This window comes from Podarcis tiliguerta (genome assembly GCF_965153285.1).
Source record: "Podarcis tiliguerta genome assembly, chromosome: 18".
Classification (NCBI taxonomy): domain Eukaryota; kingdom Metazoa; phylum Chordata; class Lepidosauria; order Squamata; family Lacertidae; genus Podarcis; species Podarcis tiliguerta.
The window spans coordinates 1,522,413-1,549,419 of NC_139551.1; the positions used below are offsets into that span (position 1 = coordinate 1,522,413).

At 47.2% G+C, this 27,007-nt stretch overlaps 1 protein-coding gene across 2 annotated transcripts in view; it reads right to left on the reverse strand.

Annotated features, from left to right (window-relative positions):
• Nucleotides 1–27,007, reverse strand: part of LOC310668423 (nuclear receptor ROR-beta-like) — a 36,261-nt gene continuing 9,254 nt past the window's right edge. The window contains exons 2-10 of one of the 2 annotated variants that reach the window (XM_083421719.1): nucleotides 13,749–13,834; nucleotides 12,270–12,411; nucleotides 11,137–11,550; nucleotides 9,967–10,088; nucleotides 8,842–8,974; nucleotides 6,546–6,653; nucleotides 5,812–5,922; nucleotides 3,574–3,686; nucleotides 1–2,684 (exon numbers count right to left, since the gene is read on the reverse strand). In XM_083421719.1, coding sequence (XP_083277845.1) covers nucleotides 2,523–2,684; nucleotides 3,574–3,686; nucleotides 5,812–5,922; nucleotides 6,546–6,653; nucleotides 8,842–8,974; nucleotides 9,967–10,088; nucleotides 11,137–11,550; nucleotides 12,270–12,411; nucleotides 13,749–13,834 — 1,391 coding nt within the window. In that variant the 3' untranslated portion in view covers nucleotides 1–2,522. The remainder of the gene's footprint in view (nucleotides 2,685–3,573; nucleotides 3,687–5,811; nucleotides 5,923–6,545; nucleotides 6,654–8,841; nucleotides 8,975–9,966; nucleotides 10,089–11,136; nucleotides 11,551–12,269; nucleotides 12,412–13,748; nucleotides 13,835–27,007) is intronic. The other variant, XM_083421720.1, reaches the window with a different exon arrangement.

The following is a 27,007-nucleotide window of genomic DNA, read 5'->3' on the forward strand; positions in this document are numbered from 1 at the left end:
ACGCCTCTCATTTTGAACAACGCAACAGGCCGATATACTAACCACGTGTCGTCTTTTATTTATAAACCTCCGGGAGCTTTTGAGCTCACGGGGGAAAGTGCATTTTTTCAGGACGTTAAGTATTAGCACTGCCCTTTCTGTATCGCCAGTCAACAGAAAAAAAAATCAGATTCATTATGATTCTTATGTATTTCCTCTCTTTGGGGATTGTCAAACACAACTCGAGGGTGGGGGGTCTCCTTCCTCGACCCGCTTGCTCACGAGTAAAGTGCATTTTGCAAAAGCGGCGGAGAAGGGGTCCGTCACACGACGTCTTTAAAGTGCTTTTCCGCACCCATAGCGGATGAAATGAAGACGAACCTCCGGGGTCCTTTGCCGCAACCCCGTTCCGAAAACGGGATCCGCCGATTCCGTGGGGGGCCGGATCCCGGAGGATAAACCCCTTTCCCCTGCAGCCGACATATTTCGGCCATGTTCGGGAACGACATCGACCCGCAGCCCCTCTTGCCTGGACATCACAGCGGAAAAAACCCCAAAACCCTTTTATATAAAAACACCAACCTTTAACCTCCCAGGTCCTCTCTAAGTGGGCGGAAAATACATCTCTAGGGTTGCTGTAGCTCAAGAAGTAAAACATCAATTCCGGACATGTCGTGCTTTCTTGGGAGAAGTCACCCAAAACTTCCTGGTTCTAAACTAGGACGTTTTGCCGGTTTTTCTGAAGTTCGACCCAGGATGCTATTTCGCAATTTAAAATCCTGGACGTGTCCTGGAAATCCGGACCTATGGGAATCGAAGCCCCGGGGCACGACTCCTGTTTCCTTTTGAAAGGCACGGCCCAAAAACGGTGGATATGGTAATATAGTGGAACCTTGGTTCTCAAACGACTTGGTGCTCAAACAACTTGGAATCCACACACTGCAAACCTGGAAGTAAGTATTCTGGTTTGTGAACCTTTTTCGGAAGCCAAACATGCTCCAATTTGAGTGCCACACTTCCATTCTGAGTGTTACACTGTTGTGTTTTTGCTTTTTATTTTGTGTTTTTCCTTTCGCGGCTCTTTTTGTTTGTTTTTGGGACCCAGTTCAGCTACTGATGGATTGAATCTGTGACTGCGGTACATTGTTTATCGCTTTCATTTTATGGATCAATGGTCTCGTCAGAGAGTAAAATTTCCGTCCAATTGCTGTTTTAGGGGTTGTTTTTAAAAGTCTGGGATAGATTAATCCGTCTTGCATTCCTTTCTATGGGAAAGCAGCGCACCTTGGTTTTGGAACGCTCTGGTTTTGGAACGGACTTCCGGAAAGGATTAAGTTTGAGAACCAAGGGACCACTGTACTGACTTTGCAGAACGCGCTTAGGGAGAAGGCAGGGGGGCTAAATCTGGCTGTGTCCCGCTGCCTTCTACTCAAGAGCAGAGCCGCAGTCCCGATTCTGCCCTGCGCTTCCACGGCAACGGAAGCAGGGAGCAGGGAAAACACAGAATGCAACCCACTGTATAATCTTATTTTCCAGATTTCCCCCCTGCACCCGAGAACAGAACCGTGGGATTGGACCACGAGGGTTATCAAATCGAAACCCCCCATGATGCGGGAATCTCGTGTCTCGAATCCACAACCCAGAGATCATCTTTGCAGCTGGCAGCGGCGAGACCCTCCTGCCAAGCGCCCCGAGAGGCTCCTTTCTCAATAATAATAATAATAATAATAATAATAATAATAATAATACCCCACCCATCTGGGCTGGGTTTCCCCAGCCTCTCGATCCTCTTAGCAGCACTAAGTCTCCGAAAGCGAAGCGTCGGAGATTTCTGTTCCGTCTACTGGCTGTCGACCGGAATAAGAGAGAGATCGGCCGGTCCCTGTTTCTTGCCCCCCTCGTTTCCGCCGGAGGGTCCAGCCCTCCCGGTTTGTGTTTTCAGCTGCCCCATGGCGCTCGTAGAAGGGGGGAAACCCCCCGAGCAAAACGAAAAGCTACCCACAATACGCTGCGGTGTCGCCCAACAGATTTCACCCTCTTGAAGAAGTCCGCATCGGCCCCCTTTTCCGTCCGTGCTGTGCCGTTCAAACGTGGGGAGAATGGGGACCTAATAACAACAACAACAACAATAATAATAGCGGTACTACACAAACGGTTGTGGGTTGTAGCACGTGCGAAGGCGTGCTTCCGCGGGGACGCCGCAAATCAAAACGGGAGAGGTTGACGCACAACGTAGCTTCTAGGTTCACATTCATTTCGCAAAAATAATGAGAAAAAGGGCTGCTTCCTTTTCCGAGCATCCGTCAAGGTGCGATTACATTCAAGAGCGACCGCGGGCGGAAAGGGGAACGCAGTTCCGGAAAGGTCTTGCGGCCGGCCGCTGGGTTTTAAAAACACATTTTCCGGGCGAGGGGTGAGCGTGTGTCCTTTTTCAGAAATTAAAAAAAGGAGATGTTGTGATCCGTAACACCCCACCTCCTCGTCTCTCGGCTCCGCCGTCTTCCAAAGTTTTTAAAGTTTTCTCCCTGCGGATTTTGGGCGTCTTAGCTGTCTCGGCCATCGCTGTAGTGGAGCTCAGAGTTGAAGACTTCTTTGTAGAGGGGAGGAAAGTTCGTGGCGATCTCTGGGTGGACGAGGCGGAAAAACTCCAGTTTGTCCAAGTGCAAGTTGCAGATTGTCTTCATCAACGGGAGTTTGGAGATAATCTGCGATTGGGGGGGAAAGGAAGGGATCATAGAAGCGATTTTTTATTTCCAAAACCGAAAAAAAGAAAAACTACAAACGTCAAATTCAACATCCACATTCATTTTCTAACTTAAACCTGTTACATAATGAACTAAATTGAAATTCACCTAATTACTCTGAACTCTTTGCTGTATACAAATACAACATGGTTAGAAAAATTTATATTAAAGCTTTTATATTATAAATAATATTTCAAATTCCCCTATACCCCCCTGTTCCCCATGGGTGATCTTATTTCATTTTATTTTTACTTCTTCCATCTTGTTGTGTTGTTATAATTTAATCATTGTTCGGCGGGTTCTTTTATTATTTCCTTGCTTAGCCCTGCATGTTTTACAGGTTATCTGTTAATATTCCAGTTCCGGAACCATATTTATGAATATATGAATATAAGAATTGAATTTTTAGCTTTTCAGAACATGGCAACCCTAATAATAATAATAATAATAATAATAATAATAATAATAATAATATACTGCCCTTCATCAAAAGATTTCAAGTTGGCTTGCAAGATAAAGCCTTAACTTTTGCTGATGAATTCAAATTGAAAAGATATAAGGATGTTAATGGACTAAGTTAAGTTTATAAGAATTAAGATTTAGAAAGCCGTTATAAGGATATGCATGGATATTCAACCAAGGGGAAGCGAGGAAGTCACTTAACAATGTTAATAAGTGTAATTTTAATAAGGGTATGATTTATGTTTGTTTGTCTGTGTGTTTTGTTTCTGCATAATTTTGTGAAACTTAATAAAAAAAATTGGAAAATAACTTGCTAATGAATCTAGTTTGCCTTGTCTCTGTTGGAATATCGGGGCAGTTTTTCGCTTTCTCCCCTCCCCAAATTTACCTTTGAGAGCCTGTCTTCGTTGCCATTCTTCTTCTGGATTTCGTGCTGCAAAGCCAAGTAGATTTTATCCTGAAGCTTCTGTACCTTCTTGGACTCCGAAAGCCAGGGGCGGTCTGGGGAACAAAACGTCAGATTGCTTGGGTCGCCGCAAAACTTGGCCAAGAAAACTGGGCTTGAAAGGAAGAACTTCTAGGAGCCGTTTGCCAGTGGGATGGAGGTTTTTAAGCAGAGGCTGGAGGAACATCATAGCTGTCAATATCCCCCCCCCCCCTTTTTAAGGGAAATTCCCTTATTCCGAAGGGACGCGGGTGGCGCTGTGGGTTAAACCACAGAGCCTAGGACTTGCCGATCAGAAGGTCGGCGGTTCGAATCCCCGCGATGACAGGGTGAGCTCCCGTTGCTCGGTCCCTGCTCCTGCCAACCTAGCAGTTCGGAAGCACGTCAAAGTGCAAGTAGATAAATAGGTACCACTCTGGCGGGAAGGTAAACGGCGTTTCTGTGCGCTGCTCTGGTTTGCCAGAAGCGGCTTAGTCCTGCTGGCCACATGACCCGGAAGTTGTACGCCGGCTCCCTCGGCCAGTAAAGCGAGATGAGCGCCGCAACCCCAGAGTCATTGATGACTGTACCTAATGGTCAGGGGTACCTTTACCCTTATTCCGAATAGGATTCCTCACAAGGAAAGGGAAAAGTTGACAGCTATGAAGGTCATCTGTCTGGGGTCTCTCTCAACTCTACCATTCAATAATAATAATAATAATAATAATAATAATAATAATAATAATTGTTTATTTATATTCCGCACATCTGGCTGGGTTTCCCCAGCCACTCTGGGTGGCTCCCAACAGAATATTAAAAACATGATAAAACGTCAAACATTAAAAGCATCCCTAAACAGGGCTTCTGAAAGTCAGAAAGTTGTCCATTTCCTTGACATCTGGCGGGAGGGCGCCACCACCGAGAAGGCCCTCTGCCTGGTTCCCTGTAACCTCAGTTCTTTCAGGGAGGGAACCGCCAGAAGGCCCTCGGAGATGGACCCAGGTGTCTGGGCTGGACGATGGGGGTGGAGTCTACTGGGCTGTTTAGAGCTTTACAGGTCAGCACCAACCCTTTGAATTGTGCTTGGAAACGTCCTGGGAGCCAATGCAGGTCTTTCAGGACCGGTGTTATACAGTCTCTACACCCAGTCCCCAGTCTAGCTGCCGCATTCTGGATTAGTTGCAGTTTCCGGGTCATCTTCCAAGGTAGCCCCACATAGAGCGCATGGCAGTAGTCCAAGCAGGAGATAACCAGAGCATGCACTCTGCAAGATCAGGCAAAAGGGCCACCTTCCGCGCCAAACCTTAAAAACATCTGCATCCCCATAATCCTAAAATCTGCAACGTTCAGTAGGTAGAAACCGCGCAACGGAAGCGTTTCCAAAAGGTTAACCACAAGCACCCATGCCCTTGTGATGAACTCTCAATAGACAAGTTTTCCGCAGGCATTGACATAATAATAATAATAATAATAATAATAATAATAATAATAATAATACAGTGGTGCCCCGCAAGACGAATGCCTCGCAAGATGGAAAACCCACTAGACGAAAGGGTTTTCCGTTTTGGAGGTGCTTCGCAGGACGAATTTCCCTATGGGCTTGCTTCGCAAATGTCTTCCGATTCCTGGGGTTTTTTTTTCCGCTCCCCACCCCCTTTTTCTAAGGCACTAAGCTGCTAATAGCCTTTTAGCAGCTAATCCGCTAATCCCTTAAGCCTTTAATAGCCGCTAATAGCCGCTAAACCGCTAATAGCGCTAATCCGCTAATGGGCTTGCTTCGCAAGACGAAAAAACCGCTAGACGAAGAGAATCACGGAACGGATTCTTTTCGTCTTGCGAGGCACCACTGTACGGCCGTACCTCGGAAGCCGAGCGCCTTGCGAGTCGAAACATTTTAGCTCCCGGATGCCGCAAACCCAGAAGCGAGTCTTCCGGTTTGCGGACGTCCTTTGGAACCTGACGTCCAACGCGGCTTCCGATTGGAGCTTCCTGCGGCCAATTGGAAGCCGCGCCTTGGTTTCTGAACTTTTTTGGAAGTCGGGCGGACTTCCAGAACGGATTCCGAGGCACGACTGCAATAATATTAGGTGGCCGTCTGCCGGCCGACAGCCAAGGGCTAACTCTGCTGGGTCAAAGCTATCAGTCCAAATGGCTCAACTCGCCCCCTTCTCGCCCTCTGTTCGCCACAGGCGAGCTGCTTACCTGGAGAGAGAAGGACAGCGGCTGTGAAGAGCGCTATCTCCTCGTCAGAGAGTTGGAGCCGGCAAAGATTTCTCCCCAGCTCAAAGATGGCGTTGATGAGGTCGTCGCAACCTGCAGCGAGAGAAAAAGCAGAGGGGTTTGGTCACCGGGAAAATCAGGAGTCGCCGTCTACGTGTCTCGATGGGCTTGTCTAAACGGAGGCAGATTTATGGACTATGCAAAATTGGATAAATTAACAGGACGGGTTCGAAACCTGCGGGATCAGAGAGGGTGTGTTGTACGGCTGTTGGAACTGATATGTTAAAAAATCAATTAAAATGTGTATATGTAAAAAAAAGGAGGCAGATTTATGGACTATGCAGAATTAGATAAATTAACAGGAAGGATTCGAAACCTGCGGGATCAGAGATTCTTAGAGCAAATATATGAACTATTTGGAAAGTAATTGTGATGAGCAGATTGTGCTAGCAGGATTGCAAGAAGTTTTGTAAGGTGAATTATTTGAAATCATGAAAAGAATGAATAGTTAAGAACAATTAAATGCAATATAGAAATTAAAAAATGCAGAATAGAGAAGGGGAAATCACCAGAGGTGTTGACGGAAGTCTAAAATATTGTATAAGATGAGAGGGTATGTTGTATGACTGTTGGAACTGACATGTTAAAAAATCAATAAAAATGTGTATATATAAAATAAACGGAAGCAGATTTCTTCCCCCATCCCCGTTTCTTACCTAGAGACTTGAACATCTGCACCCCGGCGTATTTCCCCGCAAACAGCACCGTGTTGTTCAGCGGGTTGAAGGCCCGTATCATTCGGATGAGGAGGACCTCGAGGCAGCCTGGTGCAAAGAGGAAACGGCAGCGGAGGAAGAGGCGAGGAGGAGGGAGGAGGAAAGATTGGCGGGCGGAAAGGAGCCCAGACCATGGATCACGGGAATTGAACCCCCATGGCAAGGAAGAGGAGGAAGAAATCAAAACGAGGCAGATTTTGTTTGGGAAGAAAGAAATGGGTGGAAGGAAAGAAGGAAGGAACAAAAAGAAGTTTAGACTCTAAGAATGTTCATTTATCTAATTGATTTACAGGCTACAAAAAAGAACTCCCCAAGCGGTCCACATTAAAACTCTAAAGATCAAATCGTTAAAAAAATTAATTCCTGTTGATTCATTTTGGCTTTGTTTATAACCCAACTATCCTCCCAGGAATTCATCAAGGTAAATAGTTACTTATGTACACATTCCCTCTTTTTCCCGTGAAAATAGGGACGTCCTATTCCATCCCCTCCAACGTTTCTCCCCTGAAAATAGGGACGTCCTATTCCACCCCCTCCAACGTTTCTCCCCTGAAAAGAGGGACGTCCTATTCCATCCCCTCCAACGTTTCTCCCCGGAAAATAGGGACGTCCTATTCCATCCCCTCCAACGTTTCTCCCCTGAAAATAGGGACGTCCTATTCCACCCCCTCCAACGTTTCTCCCCTGAAAAGAGGGACGTCCTATTTCATCCCCTCCAACGTTTCCCCCGTGGAAATAGGGACGTCCTATTCCATCCCCTCCAACGTTTCTCCCCTGAAAATAGGGACGTCCTATTCCACCCCCTCCAACGTTTCTCCCCTGAAAAGAGGGACGTCCTATTTCATCCCCTCCAACGTTTCCCCCGTGGAAATAGGGACGTCCTATTCCATCCCCTCCAACGTTTCTACGGTGAAAAGAGGGACGTCCTATTCCATCCCCTCCAATGTTTCTCCCCTGAAAAGAGGGACGTCCTATTCCATCCCCTCCAATGTTTCTCCCCTGAAAATAGGGACGTCCTATTCCATCCCCTCCAACGTTTCCCCCGTGGAAATAGGGACGTCCTATTCCATCCCCTCCAACGTTTCTACGGTGAAAAGAGGGACGTCCTATTCCACCCCCTCCAACGTTTCTCCCCTGAAAAGAGGGACGTCCTATTCCACCCCCTCCAACGTTTCTCCCCGGAAAATAGGGACGTCCTATTCCATCCCCTCCAACGTTTCTCCCCTGAAAATAGGGACGTCCTATTCCACCCCCTCCAACGTTTCTCCCCTGAAAAGAGGGACGTCCTATTTCATCCCCTCCAACGTTTCCCCCATGGAAATAGGGACGTCCTATTCCATCCCCTCCAACGTTTCTCCCCTGAAAATAGGGACGTCCTATTCCACCCCCTCCAACGTTTCTCCCCTGAAAAGAGGGACGTCCTATTTCATCCCCTCCAACGTTTCCCCCGTGGAAATAGGGACGTCCTATTCCATCCCCTCCAACGTTTCTACGGTGAAAAGAGGGACGTCCTATTCCATCCCCTCCAATGTTTCTCCCCTGAAAAGAGGGACGTCCTATTCCATCCCCTCCAATGCTTCTCCCCTGAAAATAGGGACGTCCTATTCCATCCCCTCCAACGTTTCCCCCGTGGAAATAGGGACGTCCTATTCCATCCCCTCCAACGTTTCTACGGTGAAAAGAGGGACGTCCTATTCCACCCCCTCCAACGTTTCTCCCCTGAAAATAGGGACGTCCTATTCCATCCCCTCCAACGTTTCTCCCCTGAAAATAGGGACGTCCTATTCCATCCCCTCCAACGTTTCCCCCGTGGAAATAGGGACGTCCTATTCCATCCCCTCCAACGTTTCTACGGTGAAAAGAGGGACGTCCTATTCCATCCCCTCCAACGTTTCTCCTCTGAAAATAGGGACGTCCTATTCCATCCCCTCCAACGTTTCTCCCCTGAAAATAGGGACGTCCTATTCCATCCCCTCCAACGTTTCTCCCCTGAAAATAGGGACGTCCTATTCCATCCCCTCCAACGTTTCTCCCCTGAAAATAGGGACGTCCTATTCCATCCCCTCCAACGTTTCTCCCCTGAAAAGAGGGACGTCCTATTCCACCCCCTCCAACGTTTCTCCCCTGAAAATAGGGACGTCCTATTCCACCCCCTCCAACGTTTCTCAAAGCTATCTATGTTTTGCAATAAGAGGGCGCGTTGTGGGGACTCGCCAGTCCGGCCGCCACCCCTCACCTGCTTTGAGGAGGATGATCTGGTCGTTTTGACAAAGATCCATGAAGCCGTCGACTCGTTTGGCGAATTCCACGACGTATTGGATGGCGTTGGAGATTTGGACCGTGCACTCGTGCCACATGGCTTCGCAGCTCTGGACAGGACATGGAAGGGAAGCGAAGGGGGAGAAGAGGGTCAAACTGTGCTTCCTGAGGGCCCAACAAGTCTCTTCGGCGCCTCGCAACGCATAAGATGTACAATGGAGCCTCCTTGTGCAAGAGCAGTCTACCTCTGCTGGGGACAAATGATGGAGAGGGTGGCTTTCTCCACCTTCTCCTGCCTGCCTCCTGGGTGCGTTGGTCGTGCCAAATCGACACAAAAGCTACGCTTTATTACACTAATTATTATTATTATTCAACTCTCTGATGTTTAGAAGGCAGCCCTGTTTAGAGAAGTTTTTAACGACTGATGTTTTCATGTATTTTTAATCTTTTCTTCAAAGCCGCCCAGAGTGGCTAGGGAAACCCAGCCAGATGGGCAGGGTATAAATAATAATAATAATAATAACAACAACAACTTCTTTATTTTTATTAAAGACTTTCTTGATTTACAGAAGTATTATTATTATTATTTATTTTAGGGCGTCCGATAGCAAGGAGCCTCTAAACGTGAAAAGAGATTCATCTCTCCAAATGATTTCAATCTGTTTTAGTTCTTTAACTTTTGTCTTTTTCAAAGCGTGGCTGCGTGTTGTTCTTTTAAAATTGATTTTACCATTTGTAAACCGCTTTGAAGGTTCTTCCCCTCTCTCTCTCTTTTGCAATCGAGCAGTGTATACGTTTTATGAAGTAATATAGCAAAATAAGTTTTCTGCCCCTCTCCGCCCCAAAAGGATTTGGAAAAAGGCATTGGCGCTCCAAATTGACAAAAATACGCCAAACGGACGCAGATCAAGATTTCTAATTTAGTTACGCTTTCTCTGGGCTATTATTGGATGGCAATTGAAAGTTTGTTATCATAAAAAATGACACGGTTTGTGGTCTAATGCTGAAAGCAACTTCTGGCGGCAGAAGGAGGGCATGTTTGCGGCGCTTAGTCGCCCCTGAGCACCCTCAACTTCACCAGAGGCGAGCGGCCGGTCCGTACCTTGTTCTGCATGTTCCGAATCTCTTCTTGAGAGTAAAGCACCCAGGCCAATCTTTTCAGCTCCTCGCTGTTGTACTGAGAAGTTTCTAGGTGGGATTTGACCACGTTCTGCGCCAGCCGTTCTGCGGAGGGAATGCACACACAACAGCCGTCAAGATTTCTCCCCCTACGACTCTGCCGGACCAACCTTCCGAGTCACGTGCAAAACGTCACAACTTTCCACCAAGCAAGGTCATTTTCTCTTTCAAACCGGGCGGCTGCAGAGTCGGTGGTTTGGCTATATATACCGCTAAGCCAAGAAGGCTGGTCGCCGAAGAATGGATGCTTTTGAATTCTGGTGCTGGAGGAGACTCTTGAGAGTCCCATGGACTGCAAGAAGATCAAACCTCTCCATTCTTAAGGAAATCAGCCCTGAGTGCTCACTGGAAGGACAGATCCTGAAGCTGAGGCTCCAAGACTTTGGCCACCTCATGAGAAGAGAAGACTCCCTGGAAAAGACCCTGATGCTGGGAAAGATGGAGGGCACAAGGAGAAGGGGGCGACAGAGGACAAGATGTGGGACAGTGTTCTCGAAGCATGAGTTTGAGCAAACTGCGGGAGGCAGTGGAAGACAGGAGGGCCTGACGTGCTCTGGTCCAGGGGGTCACCAAGAGGTGGACACGACTAAACGACTCAACAGCAACACCGCTAAGCCATAAGGGACGCGGGTGGCGCTGTGGGTTAAACCACAGAGCCTAGGGCTTGCCGATCAGAAGGTCGGCAGTTCGAATCCCCACGACGGGGTGAGCTCCCGTTGCTCGGTCCCTGCTCCTGCCAACCTAGCAGTTCAAAAGCACGTCAAAGTGCAAGTAGATAAATAGGTACCACTCCAGCGGGAAGGTAAATGGCGTTTCCGTGCGCTGCTCTGGTTCGCCAGAAGCGGCTTAGTCCTGCTGGCCACATGACCCGGAAGCTGTACGCCGGCTCCCTCGGCCAGTAAAGCGAGATGAGCGCCACAACCCCAGAGTCCACCACAACTGGACCTAATGGTCAGGGGTCCCTTTACCTTTACCGCTAAGCCATATATAAGAAGAAGCATGTCAAATGGTCAAAGCAAATCTCGGAGCGCAAAGGTAACCTGTCTGTTGGGAACGGGGCAAATCTGCTTAAAAGTCCATCCTATGTACTAACCGATCTCTATCCTGGAGACGTCTGAGGCCAAATGTCCGCCCTCGATTGAGCCGTGCGGGAAAAGTCCGGGCTCCAACATCAGCTCGTAGATGGACTCTTGCTTGATGAGCTTGGCGTCGCTGACGTCGATGCTGGACTGGTCCGGAGACGGCTGGGCAGAGGTCAGAAGGTCAAGGTTGTAGTAGCCGCCGCTGCCCTCCGGGGTCAGCGGGAAGTCGAAGAGGAAGCCGTCCGAAAGCATGGAGATGTCGTCCAGGTCAGACAGCCCGCTGCTGACGCTCGTGGTGTAGACCCTCGACAACGTCTCTGCCTCGTCCTTGGAGCCGCCGCCCTGCTCCTGGTTTTGCTGGTGCTTCTGGACCTCAGCGTAGAGGGAGTCCCGCTGCTTCTTGGACATGCGGCCAAACTTGACCGCTGCGAGACAAACGGGTGGGGGGAAGAGAGAGGAGGAGGAGAAGGAGAAGAAGAAAGAGAAGAAGGTGAAGGAGAAGAAGAAGGACAAGTCAGAAGAAGAAGAAGTAGTAGAGGTCAGAAGGAGGAGGAGGACAGGCCGGAAGAAAAAGAAGTAGAGGTCAGAAGAAGAGGGAAGAAGAAGAAGAAGAAGAAGAAGAAGAAGAAGAAGAAGAAGAAGAAGAAGAAGAAGAAGAAGGAGGAGGAGGAGGAGGAGGAGGAGGACAGGTCAGAACAAGAAGAAGAAGTAGAGGTCAGAAGAAGGAGGAGGACAGGTCAGAAGAAGAGGGAAGAAGAAGAAGAAGAAGAGGAGGAGGAGGAGGAAGAAGACGAAGAAGAAGGAGAAGAAGACGAAGAAGAAGGAGAAGAAGAAGAAGAAGAAGAAAGAGAAGGAGAAGAAGGTGAAGGTGAAGGTGAAGAAGGAGAAGAAGAAGAAGAAGTCAGAAGAAGAGGTCAGAAGAAGAAGCAGAAGAACAAGAAGTCAAAAGAGGAGGTCAGGAGAAGAAGAAGGAGAAGGAGGAGAAGAAGGAGAGGTCATAAGAAGAAGGAGGAGGAGGAGGAGGAGGAGGAGGAGAAGAAGAAGGAGAGGTCAGAGAGCTCTCTACGTCCTTTGACATTTTCGGTTTTTCTTTATTTCCCCCCTTTCTTTCCCTTCCCCCCCGTTTCTTGGGTTGGCGACTCACCATCGCGAGACATGCCCAGCGCCAAACATTTCTGCAGCCGGCAATGTTGGCACCGGTTCCGGTTCGTCCGGTCGATGAGGCAGTTCCTCTGCCGCGAGCAGGAATAGGTGGCGTTATTCTGCTGGCTCCTGCGGAAAAACCCCTTTGGGAGAGAAAACGACGGTGGAAATGAGGAAAACCGGCCGATACGGAGGAAGCCGCAGAGATTAGGGGAAACGAGGAACAGAACATCGAAATTCTCTTTGCATTTAAGAGGAGGACTTCCACTGTCCAAAACTACGAAAAACCACACCAAACTAGCCTTTGAAATCTGCACCTCTCCGGGTTTCTCCAACCCAAACAGGTACAACGCCTGAAAGACGTACAGTGGTACCTTGGGTTGCATACGCTTCAGGTTACAGACTCCACTAACCCACAAATAGTGCTTCAGGTGAAGAACTTTGCTTCAGGGTGAGAACAGAAATTGTGCTCTGGCGGCGCGGCGGCAACGGGAGGCCCCATTAGCTAAAGTGGTGCTTCAGGTTAAGAACAGTTTCAGGTTAAGAACGGACCTCCAGAACAAATTAAGTTCTTAACCCGAGGTACCACTGTATTAGTAAAAAGCATGCATAGATTGAAAATAAAGGAATGCACAACATCTCGGGGAAAACAACTTGCATGTACAGTGGCACCTTGGTTCTCAAACGACTTGGTTCTCAAACAACTTGGTTCCCAAACGCCAAAAAACCAGAAGTGTTCCGGTTTTTGAACGTTTTTCGGAAGCCGAACGTCCAATGCAGCTGTAGGCTATTGTTTCCGGGGCACCTGTGCCAATCAGAAGCCGCGCCTCGGTTTCCGAACATTTCAGAAGTCCAACGGACTTCCAGAACGGATTAAGTTTGGCGCTTTTGTTTTCGCTCTTTATTTGGCGCTTTTGTTTTTGAGGCTTTTTCGGTTCGTTTGTTTTTGTGACTGTGCGGAACCCAGTTCAGCTACTGATGGATTGATTGATTATTGATTGATCGTGTGACAGTGGAAATGGAATAAAACCCACCATCCAAACAATGACTATCATCAGTGCAGGTAATTTTTTTTTTTTTTATCATCTACAGTACTGCCTTATTTATTTTATAGTACAGTACATTGATTATCGCTTTTATTTTATGGATCAATGGTCTGCTTAGAGAGTAAAGTTCATGTTCAATGGCTGTTTTAGGGGTTGTTTTTAAACGTCTGGAACGGATTACTCTGTTTTGCATTGCTTTCTATGGGAAAATGTGCCTCGGTTTCGGAACGCTTTGGTTTTGGAACAGAATTTTGTGAAAGCCTGCTCTGGGTTGCTGCTGATTTTGTTGTTGTTAAGAACAGAGAGAAAAATGTTGCTATAGATAAGCAAACACTTTGAGGGGTGCCAATTTTGTGCGGGGGACGGGCCTGATTTGGCAGCTGCCATCTTCCTCCTCGAAATCCCTCTTTCTCTCTCTCGCACACAAAACTCACTTTGCACCCTTCGCAGGTGATCACGCCGTAGTGGATTCCCGACGACTTGTCGCCGCATATTTTACAAGGAATGACCTCGATTTGCGCTGGGGAAAGAAGAAAGAGACAGAGAAAAACCACGTTAATTTTCCACCTTGGCAACAACAAGAATGACAACAAATGCATTTTTGAAAAGGTGCAGTGCAGGCGAGCGCAACTTTTATTTAGAAAAGGCCCTTTGCAAAGGAGAGGTCTGCTCTGCTCCAACCTGCTTGCATTTGCATGTTTCAACGGGAATCACCAGGGAGAAGTCTCGTATTTTGAGTTACGCCGTTTCACAGAACCATAAAGTTGTCGGTTTGGAAAGGGCCCTGAAGGCATTTCAAAAAGTGAAAACCCAGTCACAAAAGTTGTTGAGATTTTAAAAACCCCAGAAAAGTTTTTAAGCTAAGATAGCTAAGATAGATAGATGATAGATGATAGATAGAGATAGATAGAAGATAGATAGATAGATAGATAGATAGATAGATAGATAGATAGATGATAGATAGAGATAGATAGATGATAGATAGATAGATAGATGAATAGATAGACAGATAGATAGATAATGGATAGATAGACTGATGATAGATAGATAGATAGATAGATAGATAGATAGATAGAGAGATGATAGATGGATGGATGGATAGCTAAGATAGACAGATAATAGATAGGTAGATAGAGATAGATGATAGATAGATAGATGATAGATAGATAGATAGATAGATAGATAGATAGATAGATAGATAGATAGAATCAGCACTTTCTTCCTGGGGGTACGCAGGGGTACGCATACCCCTAAACATTTTGTGAATCTTTGTACTTTTATCCATTTACTCTATTTATTTTTCCTGATTTGAACCATAAACTGGTGGTTTTCTTGAGTCAAAACGAGAGCGGCCCTAAACATTTTTAAAGGGAAAAAACACTGATAATAAGAATTAAAAGGCACAACTACAATGGCCTGCTTTGTGTGTGGGGGGGGAGCTGGACATTACATGCAGCGGTTTTGGGGTGGGGTTTTTTTTAGCAGGAACTGGGGGAAACTTGAGTTCCCTAACTTTTAAAAAACCAAATTATTACTTTTCCTGGTCTGGGAGGGCTGTAATACACATAATGCTTGAGCCCCAAAGCCACCTATATCTTCCACCCAAAAACCTGTGGCCATTTCTAACCAAATCTCCTTGATTTTATTAATCGCATCTTACATTTAGCTACGGCTCGGGGTGACGGTAGGACAGGGGCCCTAGAACAATTTTGTGTGGAGCTCCCCCACCTATTTCCCTAGCCCGGAAAAAATAAATAAAAAGCACTGATCGCCCAGGATTTTGGAAAGCAAGAGGGAGGATCGTCACGAATATTCAGATCAGACAGCAAGAAGAAGAATTTAATAATAATAATAATAATAATAATAATAATAATAATAATAATAATTTATTTATAACCCCGTCCATCTGGCTGGCTTTCCCCAGCTGCTCTGGGCTTCTGCCAACAAAATATTAAAATACAGTAATTGATTGAATATCATACAATGCAATAATTCGACAGAAAACGCAGCCATGCCACTTCCCACCCAGTAGAGGGCAGTGGGGGACTTTAAACAGATTACACAGACTTCCATCTGCCAAGGAGTAAACCATCCCATAATTGCGCTGGCCGTGTTGGCTGGGCGGATGTGATTCAAATCTAATCGATTCCAATCGCTAGTCAGGGAGACTTTTGATTTAAATCATTCTTTTTACAGAAAGACAACAATCTCGGCTAAAGCATCATTGACAGAGGACAATGCAGCGGTTCTCAACCTGTGGGTCCCCAGATGTTGTCGAACTACAACTCCCATCCCCCCTAGCTAGCAAGGCCAGAGCTCAGGGATGATGGGAGTTGTAGTCCAACAACATCTGGGGACCCACAGGTGGAGAACCGCTGAGCTAAGAGGACAGAGGGGAAGCTCTTCCATAGAGTTTGCCAGGCTTCCTCAACCTCCAGATGTTTCAAGACTACGATTCCCATCATCCCTGACCACTGGTCCTGCTAGCAAGGGATCATGGGAGTTGTAGGCCAAAAACATCTGGTTGAGGAAGCCTGGTATAAGCTGAGCTTAAGACAGCCTCTCTCAACCTGTGGGTCCCCAGATGTTGTTGGACTACAACTCCCATCACCCCTAGCTAGCAAGGCCAGAGCTCAGGGATGATGGGAGTTGTAGTCCGACAACATCTGGGGACCCGCAGGTTGAGAACCGCTGTGCTTGAAAACCTCCTGATATTTGGTCGGAATCTCCTCCCTTGTCACTCGAAGAGCCGGGTTCGAGTCCTGCCCTATGGAGCAGGAAAAAACAATGGGTCTCCTCTCAGTCTCCTCTTTCCCCAGGCTGAACATCCCCAGCTCCTTCAACCGTTCCTCATCCGGCTCGGTCTTCCCTCCAATACATCCAGAATTTCCCAGACATCACCAGTAAGCAGCGTCCGGGTGGGAATCACTAAAATATCCGGGCAAACCGTATGGCTGCCCATGTCAGATTTGGGCAACTTTCATTAAAAACAGCCTCAAAAAAACCACAACCTCTTTCTCCTTTGTCGAGATTTCGCAAAAACAGCTTTGTGTTTCCGGATTTTCCTTTTTTGAAATATGGCAACCCTAGACTATCTGGGCTGCCCTCTTGCCTGGTCCACCAAGCCTCTCTTACATCCATTCCTGCCATCCCATAATGGCTGCTGGGAGTTGGAGTCTCCTCTTTCATGTTTCAAAGGACCAGTTTTTGCACCCAGAGCGACCGGTTAGGGTGTTGTAAATTGCAGTCGGGAGAAAAGAAGTAGAAGCCTGAGGATTTCTTCTTTTCGATTTTGATTTGAGTTCCTACTGAAATGAGGCTGCATTTTAATGTCTTAACTTAGTATTTTAATCTTGTTTTTAAGTTGTATTTCAATCCGTTGTTTTTATACCTGGTGTCAGCCGCCCTGAGCCCAGTCTTGGCTGGGGAGGGCAGGGTATAAATAAAATTTTATTATTATTATATTATATTATTATATTATAAGGACACTGACAAACTGGAACGTGTCCAGAGGAGGGCAACCAAAATGGTCAAAGGCCTGGAAACGATGCCTTATGAGGAACGGCTAAGGGAGCTGGGCATGTTTAGCCTGGAGAAGAGGAGGTTAAGGGGTGATATGATAGCCATGTTCAAATATATAAAAGGATGTCACATAGAGGAGGGAGAAAGGTTGTTTTCTGCTGCTCCAGAGAAGCGGACACGGAGCAATGGATCCAAACTACAAGAAAGAAGATTCCACCTAAACATTAGGAAGAACTTCCTGACAGTAAGAGCTGTTCAACAGTGGAATTTGCTGCCAAGGAGTGTGGTGGAGTCTTCTTCTTTGGAGGTCTTTAAGCAGAGGCTTGACAACCATATGTCAGGAGTGCTCTGATGGTGTTTCCTGCTTGGCAGGGGGTTGGACTCGATGGCCCTTGTGGTCTCTTCCAACTCTATGATTCTATTATTATTATTATTATTATTATTATTATTATTATAGGATGGGGGGAGTCCAGAGCTTTTGCTGTGGAGCTAGGCTCCGGCACAACACAGGCTCTTCTGAGCGCTTGCAGAGTGCCTTTCCCACCCCACAAGAAACTGCACATCACACAAAAGTCCTTCTGAAAACCGCAGAGGAAATTCTTCCAGCCTCGACGCAGCAGAAATACTTTCCACTCGGGCGTAGCTTGTTGTCGAGCGCGAGAGTGAATCACTTCGAGAAGGAAGTGGTGAAATATATATATATATATATATATATATATATATATATATATATTTAAATCACTGTCTCTTCCTTCTCTGCAAAGAAAGCTTCCTATTACGAGATCCTTCCAAGCTGGCCCTGCTGTTGTCTCGGCCACCGGGGGACGTCGTTCTGCAAAACCCGTGCGCCCATTTCACAGGCGGCAAAACTGAGGCAGGAACCGAAAGCCCGCTGTATTGTATGTACATTGTTCTGTATAAGTTTTGGTACTGGTATTGTATCATTTTATTTCTTTTTTCTCTGTTCTTTGCTGTTTTTATGTTCCGTTGCACTGATGTGCTACAAAATAAAATAAAAATTTAAGGAAAGGAAAGAAACACACACACAACCGCTCGCTTTCCCAACACAGCCCCAAAGCCTCTGTTGTTTTTGTCATTACCAAAGGCCTGAAACTTCCCCAAGGTTATATAACTGCCATCTGCTAAACATATCACAGACATGTGGCCAAGATCCGAGGAGGGAAGGCGGGGCTGCCCAAACCAGGCTCAACTATTGGCTCCTGGCCCGCGGATCGTTGACTCACGGCCCGTGGCCATTGGCCGCCGAACCCGCCCGTCAGGCCCGCGCCAAAGTACGCACCAAGTCACCCTGTCCTACTGACATACTTTCCTCTGCAAAAAAAATAAAATTGAAGAAAGCAGTTGTGTAACAGGCATGCATCAGTCAGCTGTCTTTATGACTCCTCCCGAAATGGTGGGGAGAGCAGGAGCGGCTTGCAAATCTTCTTTTTTTTATTCAAAATTAAAACAAAACGTATTATCCAGAAGCATATCATCCTTATTCCCCCCCCCCCCATTTTTCCTCCCTCCGCGCCCAGGAGTGATGTATGGAGGTGAGAGCTGGACCATCAAGAAGGCTGATCGCTGAAGAATGGATGCATTCAAAAGTATGTATTATAATAAATAATATTATAATACATAATAATATTTTTAACCTCCTAAAAAGCAGAGACATCACCTAGCCGACAAAGGTCTGTACAGTTCAAGCCATGGTTTTCCCAGTAGTGATGTATGGAAGTGAGAGCTGGACCATAAAGAAGGCTGATCGCCGGAGAATGGATGCTTTTGAATTGTGGTGCTGGAGGAGACTCTTGAGAGTCCCATGGACTGCAAGAAGATCCAACCTCTCCGTTCTGAAGGAATCAGCCCTGAGTGCTCACTGGAGGGACAGATCCTGAAGCTGAGGCTCCAATACTTTGGCCACCTCAGGAGAAGAGAAGACTCCCTGGAAAAGACCCTGATGTTGGGAAAGATGGAGGGCACAAGGAGAAGAGGACGACGGAGGACGAGATGGTGGGACAGTGTTCTCAAAGCGACCAGCATGAGTTTGACCAAACTGCGGGAGGCAGTGGAAGACAGGAGGGCCTGGCGTGCTCTGGTCCAGGGGGTCACGAAGAGGTGGACACATCTAAACGACTAAACAACAACAACCCTGCACATATGTACAATCCCACCACATATGATAAAATGTCCCCTCCTTTTCCTTATACTTCCAACATATATTTGAACTAGTTTTGTACATTTCCACTAACTATCCTAGTGTACAATCTGTACATCATCTTGCAAATCTTAACATTTCAGCGTGCGGAAAGGTCAAAACGCTGCTCCAAGCTTCGGAGAAATTAAGAATATTATTCTTAAAAAGATGCACGGGAAACGAGGAGGGTTAAGGAAAGGTAAAACAGAGCCTCCTTCTCAAGCCGCAGTCTACCTCGGGGAAGAAGGAACAAAAAGGGCAGCACAAAGCAGAGTGGGATTCTTGCCAAGACGCACAGACGCTGTTGGGGGTGGCACCTTACTGGGTGCTATTACTCGGGAGTAGGCCTGATTTAGCCGTGTCCATTCATGGCAATTTCTGCCCAGAGCGTCCACATCCAGGAACAGTCTACCCCACCAAGAGCAGCTCAATGGTGGAGAATTCGGAAGCGATTCTCTTCCTAGGTCAGGCATCGGCAAACTCAGCCCTCCAGATGTTTTGGGACTACAACTCCCATCATCGCTAGCTAACAGGACCAGCGGTCAGGGATGATGGGAGTTGTAGTCCCAAAAGAGCTGGAGGGATGAGTTTGCCTATGCCTGTCCGGGGGCAACAGTGACCGTAAAAAAGCAGTGGATCTTGGAGATACGTGGGTCTAATAATAATAATAATAATAATAATAATAATAATAATAATAAGTGATGCAGTATTCTGTCTCCATCGGCGGCTATTCATGAGCATGCACACAGAGATACCTGGTTCCCCCCACTATCCAGAAGTTTAAATTTCCAAGAAGGAGGTGGAGGAGGAATCATAAAATGGGATAGTCGGAAGGGACCCTGGCGGTCATCTAGTCCAACCCGCTGAAATGCAGGAAACTCAATAAAGCACCCACTCCTTCAACCCTGGTGAGCTGCGGTTCATCCCTTGAAGGACATATTCATGTAAAAACACGCTGACTCCCGGACCGTCCGCCGGCTGGATTGAGACTGGGCCGGATCCGGCCCCCGGGCCTTAGTTTCCCTACCCGTGCTATAAGCCAAGTCCTGTGTTTGAATTATGCCTACTCATGGCCAAGAGGCTGGCGTCTCGTAATGTCTCCACCCTCTTTTGTTTACAGCCGTGGCTAAGGATCGGGGCAGATTTTGTTTTCTGCTGGCGGGTGGAGAGGAGAGAGGAGGATGAGGCAAAGTGAGAGCAGGGAGGATGAGTTGGCGGGCGAGTTGCCTGGCACGCCCTTGACTGCGTGTGCCAACTCCGGAGGAATGCGGTTCGTCCGCTGCAGCCGGCTGAGGGCACTGCCTGCTGCCAACAAACCTTTTTGGGCGTGCCGGATTTACGTATAAGCTAAACAAGCCATAGCTTAGCTCCTCACTCTCTTGCCCCCCCCCTCAATTCACTATTAATATAGGTAAAGGGACCCCTGACCGTTAGGTCCAGTCGTGGCCGACTCTGGGGCTGCGGTGCTCGTCTCGCTTTATTGGCCGAGGGAGCTTCCGGGTCATGTGGCCAGCAGGACTAAGCCGCTTCTGGCGAACCAGAGCAGTGCACGGAAACACCGTTTACCTTCCCGCCGGAGCGGTACCTATTTATCTACTTGCACTTTGACATGCTTTCGAACTGCTAGGTTGGCAGGAGCAGGGACCGAGCAATGGGAGCTCACCCCATCACGGGGATTCGAACCACCGAACTTCTGATCAGCAAGCCCTAGGCTCTGTGGGTCAAATGTAAAGGTAAAGGGACCCCTGACCGTTAGGTCCAGTCGGGGCCGACTCTGGGGTTGCGGCGCTCATCTCGCTTTACTGGCCGAGGGAGCTGGCGTACAGCTTCCAGGTCATGTGGCCAGCAGGACTAAGCCGCTTCTGGCGAACCAGAGCAGTGCACGGAAACGCCATTTATCTTCCCGCCGGAGCGGTACCTATTTAGCTACTTGCACTTTGACGTGCTTTCGAACTGCTAGGTTGGCAGGAGCTGGGACCAGCAACGGGAGCTCACCCCGTCCTTGCGGGGATTCGAACCGCCGACCTTCTGATTGGCAAGTCCTAGGCTCTGTGGTTTAACCCACAGCGCCACCCACTCCCTATTAATATACTTCTTCTTAATTGTATTTCAGTTCAACCTTTGCTTTGATAAAATACATCCAGTTCCACCTTGGGTTACAGACGCTTCAGGTTGCGTTTTTTCGGGTTACGGATGCGCTGAAACCCGGAAGTACTGGAACGGGTTACTTCCGGGTTTGGCAGTCTCACATGCGCAGAAGCGCCGAATCGCAACCCACCTATAATGAACAATGCAATGTTTCAGTTCTTCTTTCCTTCCCGTTGACTTCCTTCACCCTCAACCTTTTCATTTTTGGGCAAACTGTTTCCATCTTATTTCGCTTTTGGAATTTTCATTTGCACTTAACCCCAATTTCATGTGTGAATGTGTCCCCTTCGTGGGGAACTTTGTGGGTGCTCGGGCCCCCAGGGCCCCAGATAGCTGGCAACAGGGTGGATAAAAATCAATCATATTTTTTAAAAAATTTAAATCGGATTTTTTTTTATTTTTTATTTTATTTAAATTGGATTTTTAAAATGAAATCCTTTCGGGGGGAAAAATATTTCTGAGTTGGTGGAAGAAGATTGGATGAAATTTAAAGACTATCTACAGAAATATTGCAAAATTAATGAATGTTAGAATGATGTTAGATTGAGGTTAAGGGGTTTTTAGTAATAATGTTATGAAGGAATATGCAAAAATGGTATGTTAACAGGTGAAAAGTTAAAGTTATAATATATTAAGATCAAGACAAGGATAAAGGTAAAGAGGGAAAGGATTTGCTGAATAAATAAATTGAACTGGAATACAAAGAGGGGAGGTGTGGGGAGGTCCGGGAAACAAGCAAATGCAAGATATGTTATGAAAGATTGAACTGTTTTTAATTGTTTTTTATTTTTGTATTTTTCTTTTTTCTTTTTGTGATGTTATGGAAAATCTTAATAAAATATTATTTAAAAAAAATATTTCTAAAGATTTTCTATTTAAGTTCCATTATAGTCCAAAGGGTATTCATCAGTAAATAAGGGTTTGTTTTTGAGTTTTTCATGATTTAAATTGATTTGATTGAGGTTTGGTTGGCACCAACATTGCTAAGTTTTCAGTTTCCGTTGAGAACCCAACCTCCTTTTCCCCTCAGACTCTGACACAATTAACCCCAGAATGCAGTTTATTGTGTTTAAAACTGGTTTTTAATATCTGGCAGCTTGCATCGCTGCAACACCCCCTCTGATCTACGGGCACAGCGAGGTTCCCATACCGGGGAAAAAAATCAAATCAAATGCACACAGTGTTCTGTAGGCAACACTTTCAAAACTTAGGAAATTTATTTTAAAAAACACTCATTCCTGTGCGCAGGGTTCCTTTTGCGCCCCGTGAAGAGTGGAAGCACGCGACCGATTTTAACGTGCGATCGAAATAACGATACAAGTTTGAAAGGGGATAAAGGAGCACTGACTTCCCCCATCCCCTTTTTGCATAAAATAAATGATATTTAGCGGAATACACAAGGAAGGCTTCGAAAGGGAAAAAGTTCACTTAGCTAAGTAAAACACGTCCCCAAAACATTATCTGTATTTCAGTTGTATAAATAGCATGCAACATAATTCGTTGTTGTTGTTGCTACTTTGTTTTTTATTTTGACAAAGTAATAATAATAAATAAGATAAAAATAAAGATAACGTTGGCTTTTGCCCAGGCAAGCAAACAACCGGAAGCTGATTGCAAGTGGGAGAGGAAGAGAGAGATGTGCAGAACAGCAACTCATGCAGAGACACAGCAGGGGGACTCCTCTGGAGGTTTCAGCGCAGATCTTGGTACCGGGCGCAACGGGACCCATTGATTGGTCCAGATGTGTTTGAGACACAGCAGAAGGGGAATGAGGACAGGAAGATCTCATATGACCGGCCCCCCCAGGAGTTACCCCCTTCTCGACTTCATTAAACTTCGGGAAGCGCCGGGAACCCAGGGGAGAGACACAACGTCCTTTCCGTTTCCGCACAGGGCGCCGTGGTTAATTAACCGGCTGAAATCTCGGGGGCAAATGAGGTCGCCGGCCCACGATGCTTTGCAGAGGATGCGGTCGATGCTGCAGAATGAGGGCAACACCAGCAAGCTCCAATTAGGATTCGGACCCCTGCTTACTCCCCCGAAGGGGGAAACCAGTGGGGATCCGGGAAGGCGAGAGTCAAGGGGCGGGCCGAGGAGGAGGGAGGAGGAGCGGCGGCGCAGCTGGGGCGGAAGAACGACTCAGAGCCCTGTTGTTTCCTGAGGATGACGGTGCTTCTCTGTAGCCACACCCACGCCACAGCAAAGCCCCACCCACAAGGGGCCACGCCCCCTTCCGGCGGGTACCATCAAAGCGGTGCTTGTGGGCCCAAGGTCAGGCAAAACAGATTCCTCCGAAGTAATCGCAGAATGCTAGGGTTGGCTGAGGTTAGGGGCGGAGAAGCAAGACGCACAGGCTGAGGTTCGAGACGAACCGGGGTTAGGGGAGAGATGAACCAGGGTTGAGAGAGAGACGAACCAGGGTTAGGGGAGAGATGAACCGGGGTTAAGAGAGAGTCGAACTGGGGTTAGGAGAGAGACGAACCGGGGTTAGGGGAGAGATGAACTGGGGTTAGGGGAGAGATGAACTGGGGTTAGGAGAGAGATGAACCAGGGTTGGGAGAGAGATGAACCGGGGTTAGGAGAGAGACAAACTGGGGTTAGGGGAGAGACGAACCGGGGTTAGGGGAGAGATGAACCGGGGTTGGGAGAGAGATGAACCGGGGTTAGGAGAGGGATGAACTGGAGTTAGGAGAGAGACGAACTGGGGTTAGGAGAGAGATGAACCAGGGTTGGGGGAGAGACGGACCAGGGTTAGGGGAGAGACGAACTGGGGCTAGGAGAGAGACAAACCGGGGTTCGGGGAGAGATGAACTGGGGTTAGGAGAGAGACGAACCGGGGTTAGGGGAGAGACAAACTGGGGTTAAGAAACAGACGAACCGGGGTTAGGGGAGAGACAAACCGGGGTTGGGAGAAACAAACCAGGGTTAGGAGTTTCAGCAGAAGGAGGATGGGGACGAGGAAATGGAAGGGAGGAGAAGACAGAACTCTCTGAACCTGGGCACAAAGGCGTGGACTTAAGATCTGTTATATAAGGAGGAGGAAGCGGGGGAAAGGGGGTAGAGGCAGAGAAGGGCCGCTTTGAGAGATGGGAGGGACGTTGGAGGCCGTAATCCCACAGGATCACACCTGCGCCTGCTGCAGGAATAAACCGAATTACTGCATCTAGGAAATCCCACCCGTGTACAGAAATCCCGAAAGCCTCATAGCTTCTCTCGCCCCTTTTCTCTTCCTGAAAAGTGTGCCTTGGTTCAGACTGGGAACGACGCGATTTAACTTTCCTTTTGAATCCTGTTTCTAGACCTCAAGCATCGCAAATGTCCTGTTTCTGCCATAGGGACTAGAAACTTGGTTTTGAAGCGGAGATTCCCAAAGCTGTGATGTCTAAGTGTCGGGTGGCAAAGCATCGAGTGTCCCCAACATATTGACATCGTATCACGGAATAAGATAAGAGCCTCATGGATCATAGAATCATAGAATCATAGAGTTGGAAGAGACCACAAGGGCCATCGAGTCCAACCCCCTGCCAAGCAGGAAACACCATCAGAGCACTCCTGACATATGGTTGTCAAGCCTCTGCTTAAAGACCTCCAAAGAAGGAGACTCCACCACACTCCTTGGCAGCAAATTCCACTGTCAAACAGCTCTTACTGTCAGGAAGTTCTTCCTAATGTTTAGGTGGAATCTTCTTTCTTGTAGTTTGGATCCATTGCTCCGTGTCCGCTTCTCTGGAGCAGCAGAAAACCACCTTTCTCCCTCCTCTATGTGACATCCTTTTATATATTTGAAGATGGCTATCATATCACCCCTTAACCTCCTCTTCTCCAGGCTAAACATGCCCAGCTCCCTTAGCAGTTCCTCATAAGGCATCGTTTCCAGGCCTTTGACCATTTTGGTTGCCCTCCTCTGTACACGTTCTAGTTTGTCAGTGTCCTTCTTGAACTGTGGTGCCCAGAACTGGACACAGTACTCCAGGTGAGGTCTGACCAGAGCAGAATACAGTGGCACTATTTCTTCCCTTGATCTAGATGCTATACTCCTATTGATGCAGCCCAGAATTGCATTGGCTTTTTTAGCTGCCGCGTCACACTGTTGGCTCATGTCAAGTTTGTGGTCAACCAAGACTCCTAGATCCTTTTCACATGTACTGCTCTCAAGCCAGGATCAGCCCAGAGGCTGTTAACAGCCTTCTCCTCCGCAGACCTCAGAGATAGCTCAGTCAGTAGAAAAACGAGATTCTCCATCTCAAGGTTGTGGGTCCGACCCCCTCATTGGGCAAAAGATCCCTGCACTGCAGTGGGGTTGGACTAGATTATCCCTGGGTCCCTTCCCTTCACCCAGTTCTCTGCGAAAGCCGCCTAGTTTGGTGGCCTCAAGTAGCAGGGAGTTCCACAGCTCAAGGATGGACGAGTCCTTCCTTTTATCCGCCCGGAATTTTCCAGCACGGACATCCAAGATTTCTTGGGGTTATGAGACGAGGAGAAAAACCTTTCTCCGTGTCAGGCCTCATTTAATAAACTTCCCAATGGTGCAAGCTTTCTTCGTATCGCCGTTGCCCCATTCCCAGAGATTGTTTCGGCTGCCCTTGCGTAAGAATTTGCATGATTTGTGCAAGCTGCAGAATTCCCGGCTCCTGCGCGGGATCTGCAGAAAGCCTCGCCCGTCCGGATTTCCTTGCAAATCGTTTCTCTCGCTCTTCTTCCTCCGAGGAACTGGGGGCGATGGCACAGAGCGCCCCGATTCCCTAAGCTGATCTGTGTCGTTTTCACAACAACCTTATCAGATAGGCTGGACCCAGATAAAGAAGCGTCGTCGAGCGCTCTAGCCACTACGCAACGCTGCCTCGGGAAAAACCCTCCCCAAACCCAAAACTCCACCAGCTATTGATGACCGTGATACGTTACAGTGGCATCTTGGTTCTCAAATGCCTTGGTACTCAAACAACTTGGTACCCAAACCCTGCAAACCCGGAAGTAAGCGTTACAGTTTGCGAACTTTTTTTGGAAGTGGAACATGCTCCGTTTTGAGTGTTCCGCTGAGGTCTGTCTGTTTTTGCTATTTATTTTGCCTTTTTTGCTTTGGCAGCTCTTTATCGTTTCCTTTTCACGACCATTCCAGCTACTGATGGATCGATTGTGTGACTGCAGTACATTGTTTATCGCTTTCGTTTTATGGATCGACGGTTTCGTTAGATAGTAAAATCCACGTTCAATTGCTGTTTTAGGGGTTGTTTTTAAAAGCCTGGAACATATTAATCCGTTTTGCATGCCTTTCTATGGGAAAGCGCGCCTTGGTTTTGGAACGCTTTGGTTTTGGAACGGACTTCCGGAACGGATTGAGTTTGAGAACCAAGGCACCACTGTATTTAGTAAGGCCACTGTCCATCCAGTTCAATATTCAAAACATGTATTTTATCAAGGTAATTGCTGAAGTGAAATATACAATTAAGAAGAAGTATATTCACAGTGAAATAATTCTTAAGCTCCAACTTAAAATGATTTTTTCACTCATGACAAACTTAATAATGCAAACACACTGGCATTTGGCAATAACAAAAGTTCCTTTAGAAACACAGTTTACAAAGACTCATAATCTAGTCTCTAGAAACTTGCTATAACATGAAATAATAATAGGGGTATATATATATATATGAAGCTACTAATAATTATAAATAGCAGAATGTAGGCACCCTATATAGAGAAAGGAGCAAACCAGGGATATTTTAGGGAGTGGGGCCCTAATCTATAGCTTGTTTGTTGTTGTTGTTGTTTAGTCGTTTAGTTGTGTCCGCCTCTTCGTGACCCCCTGGACCAGAGCACGCCAGGCCC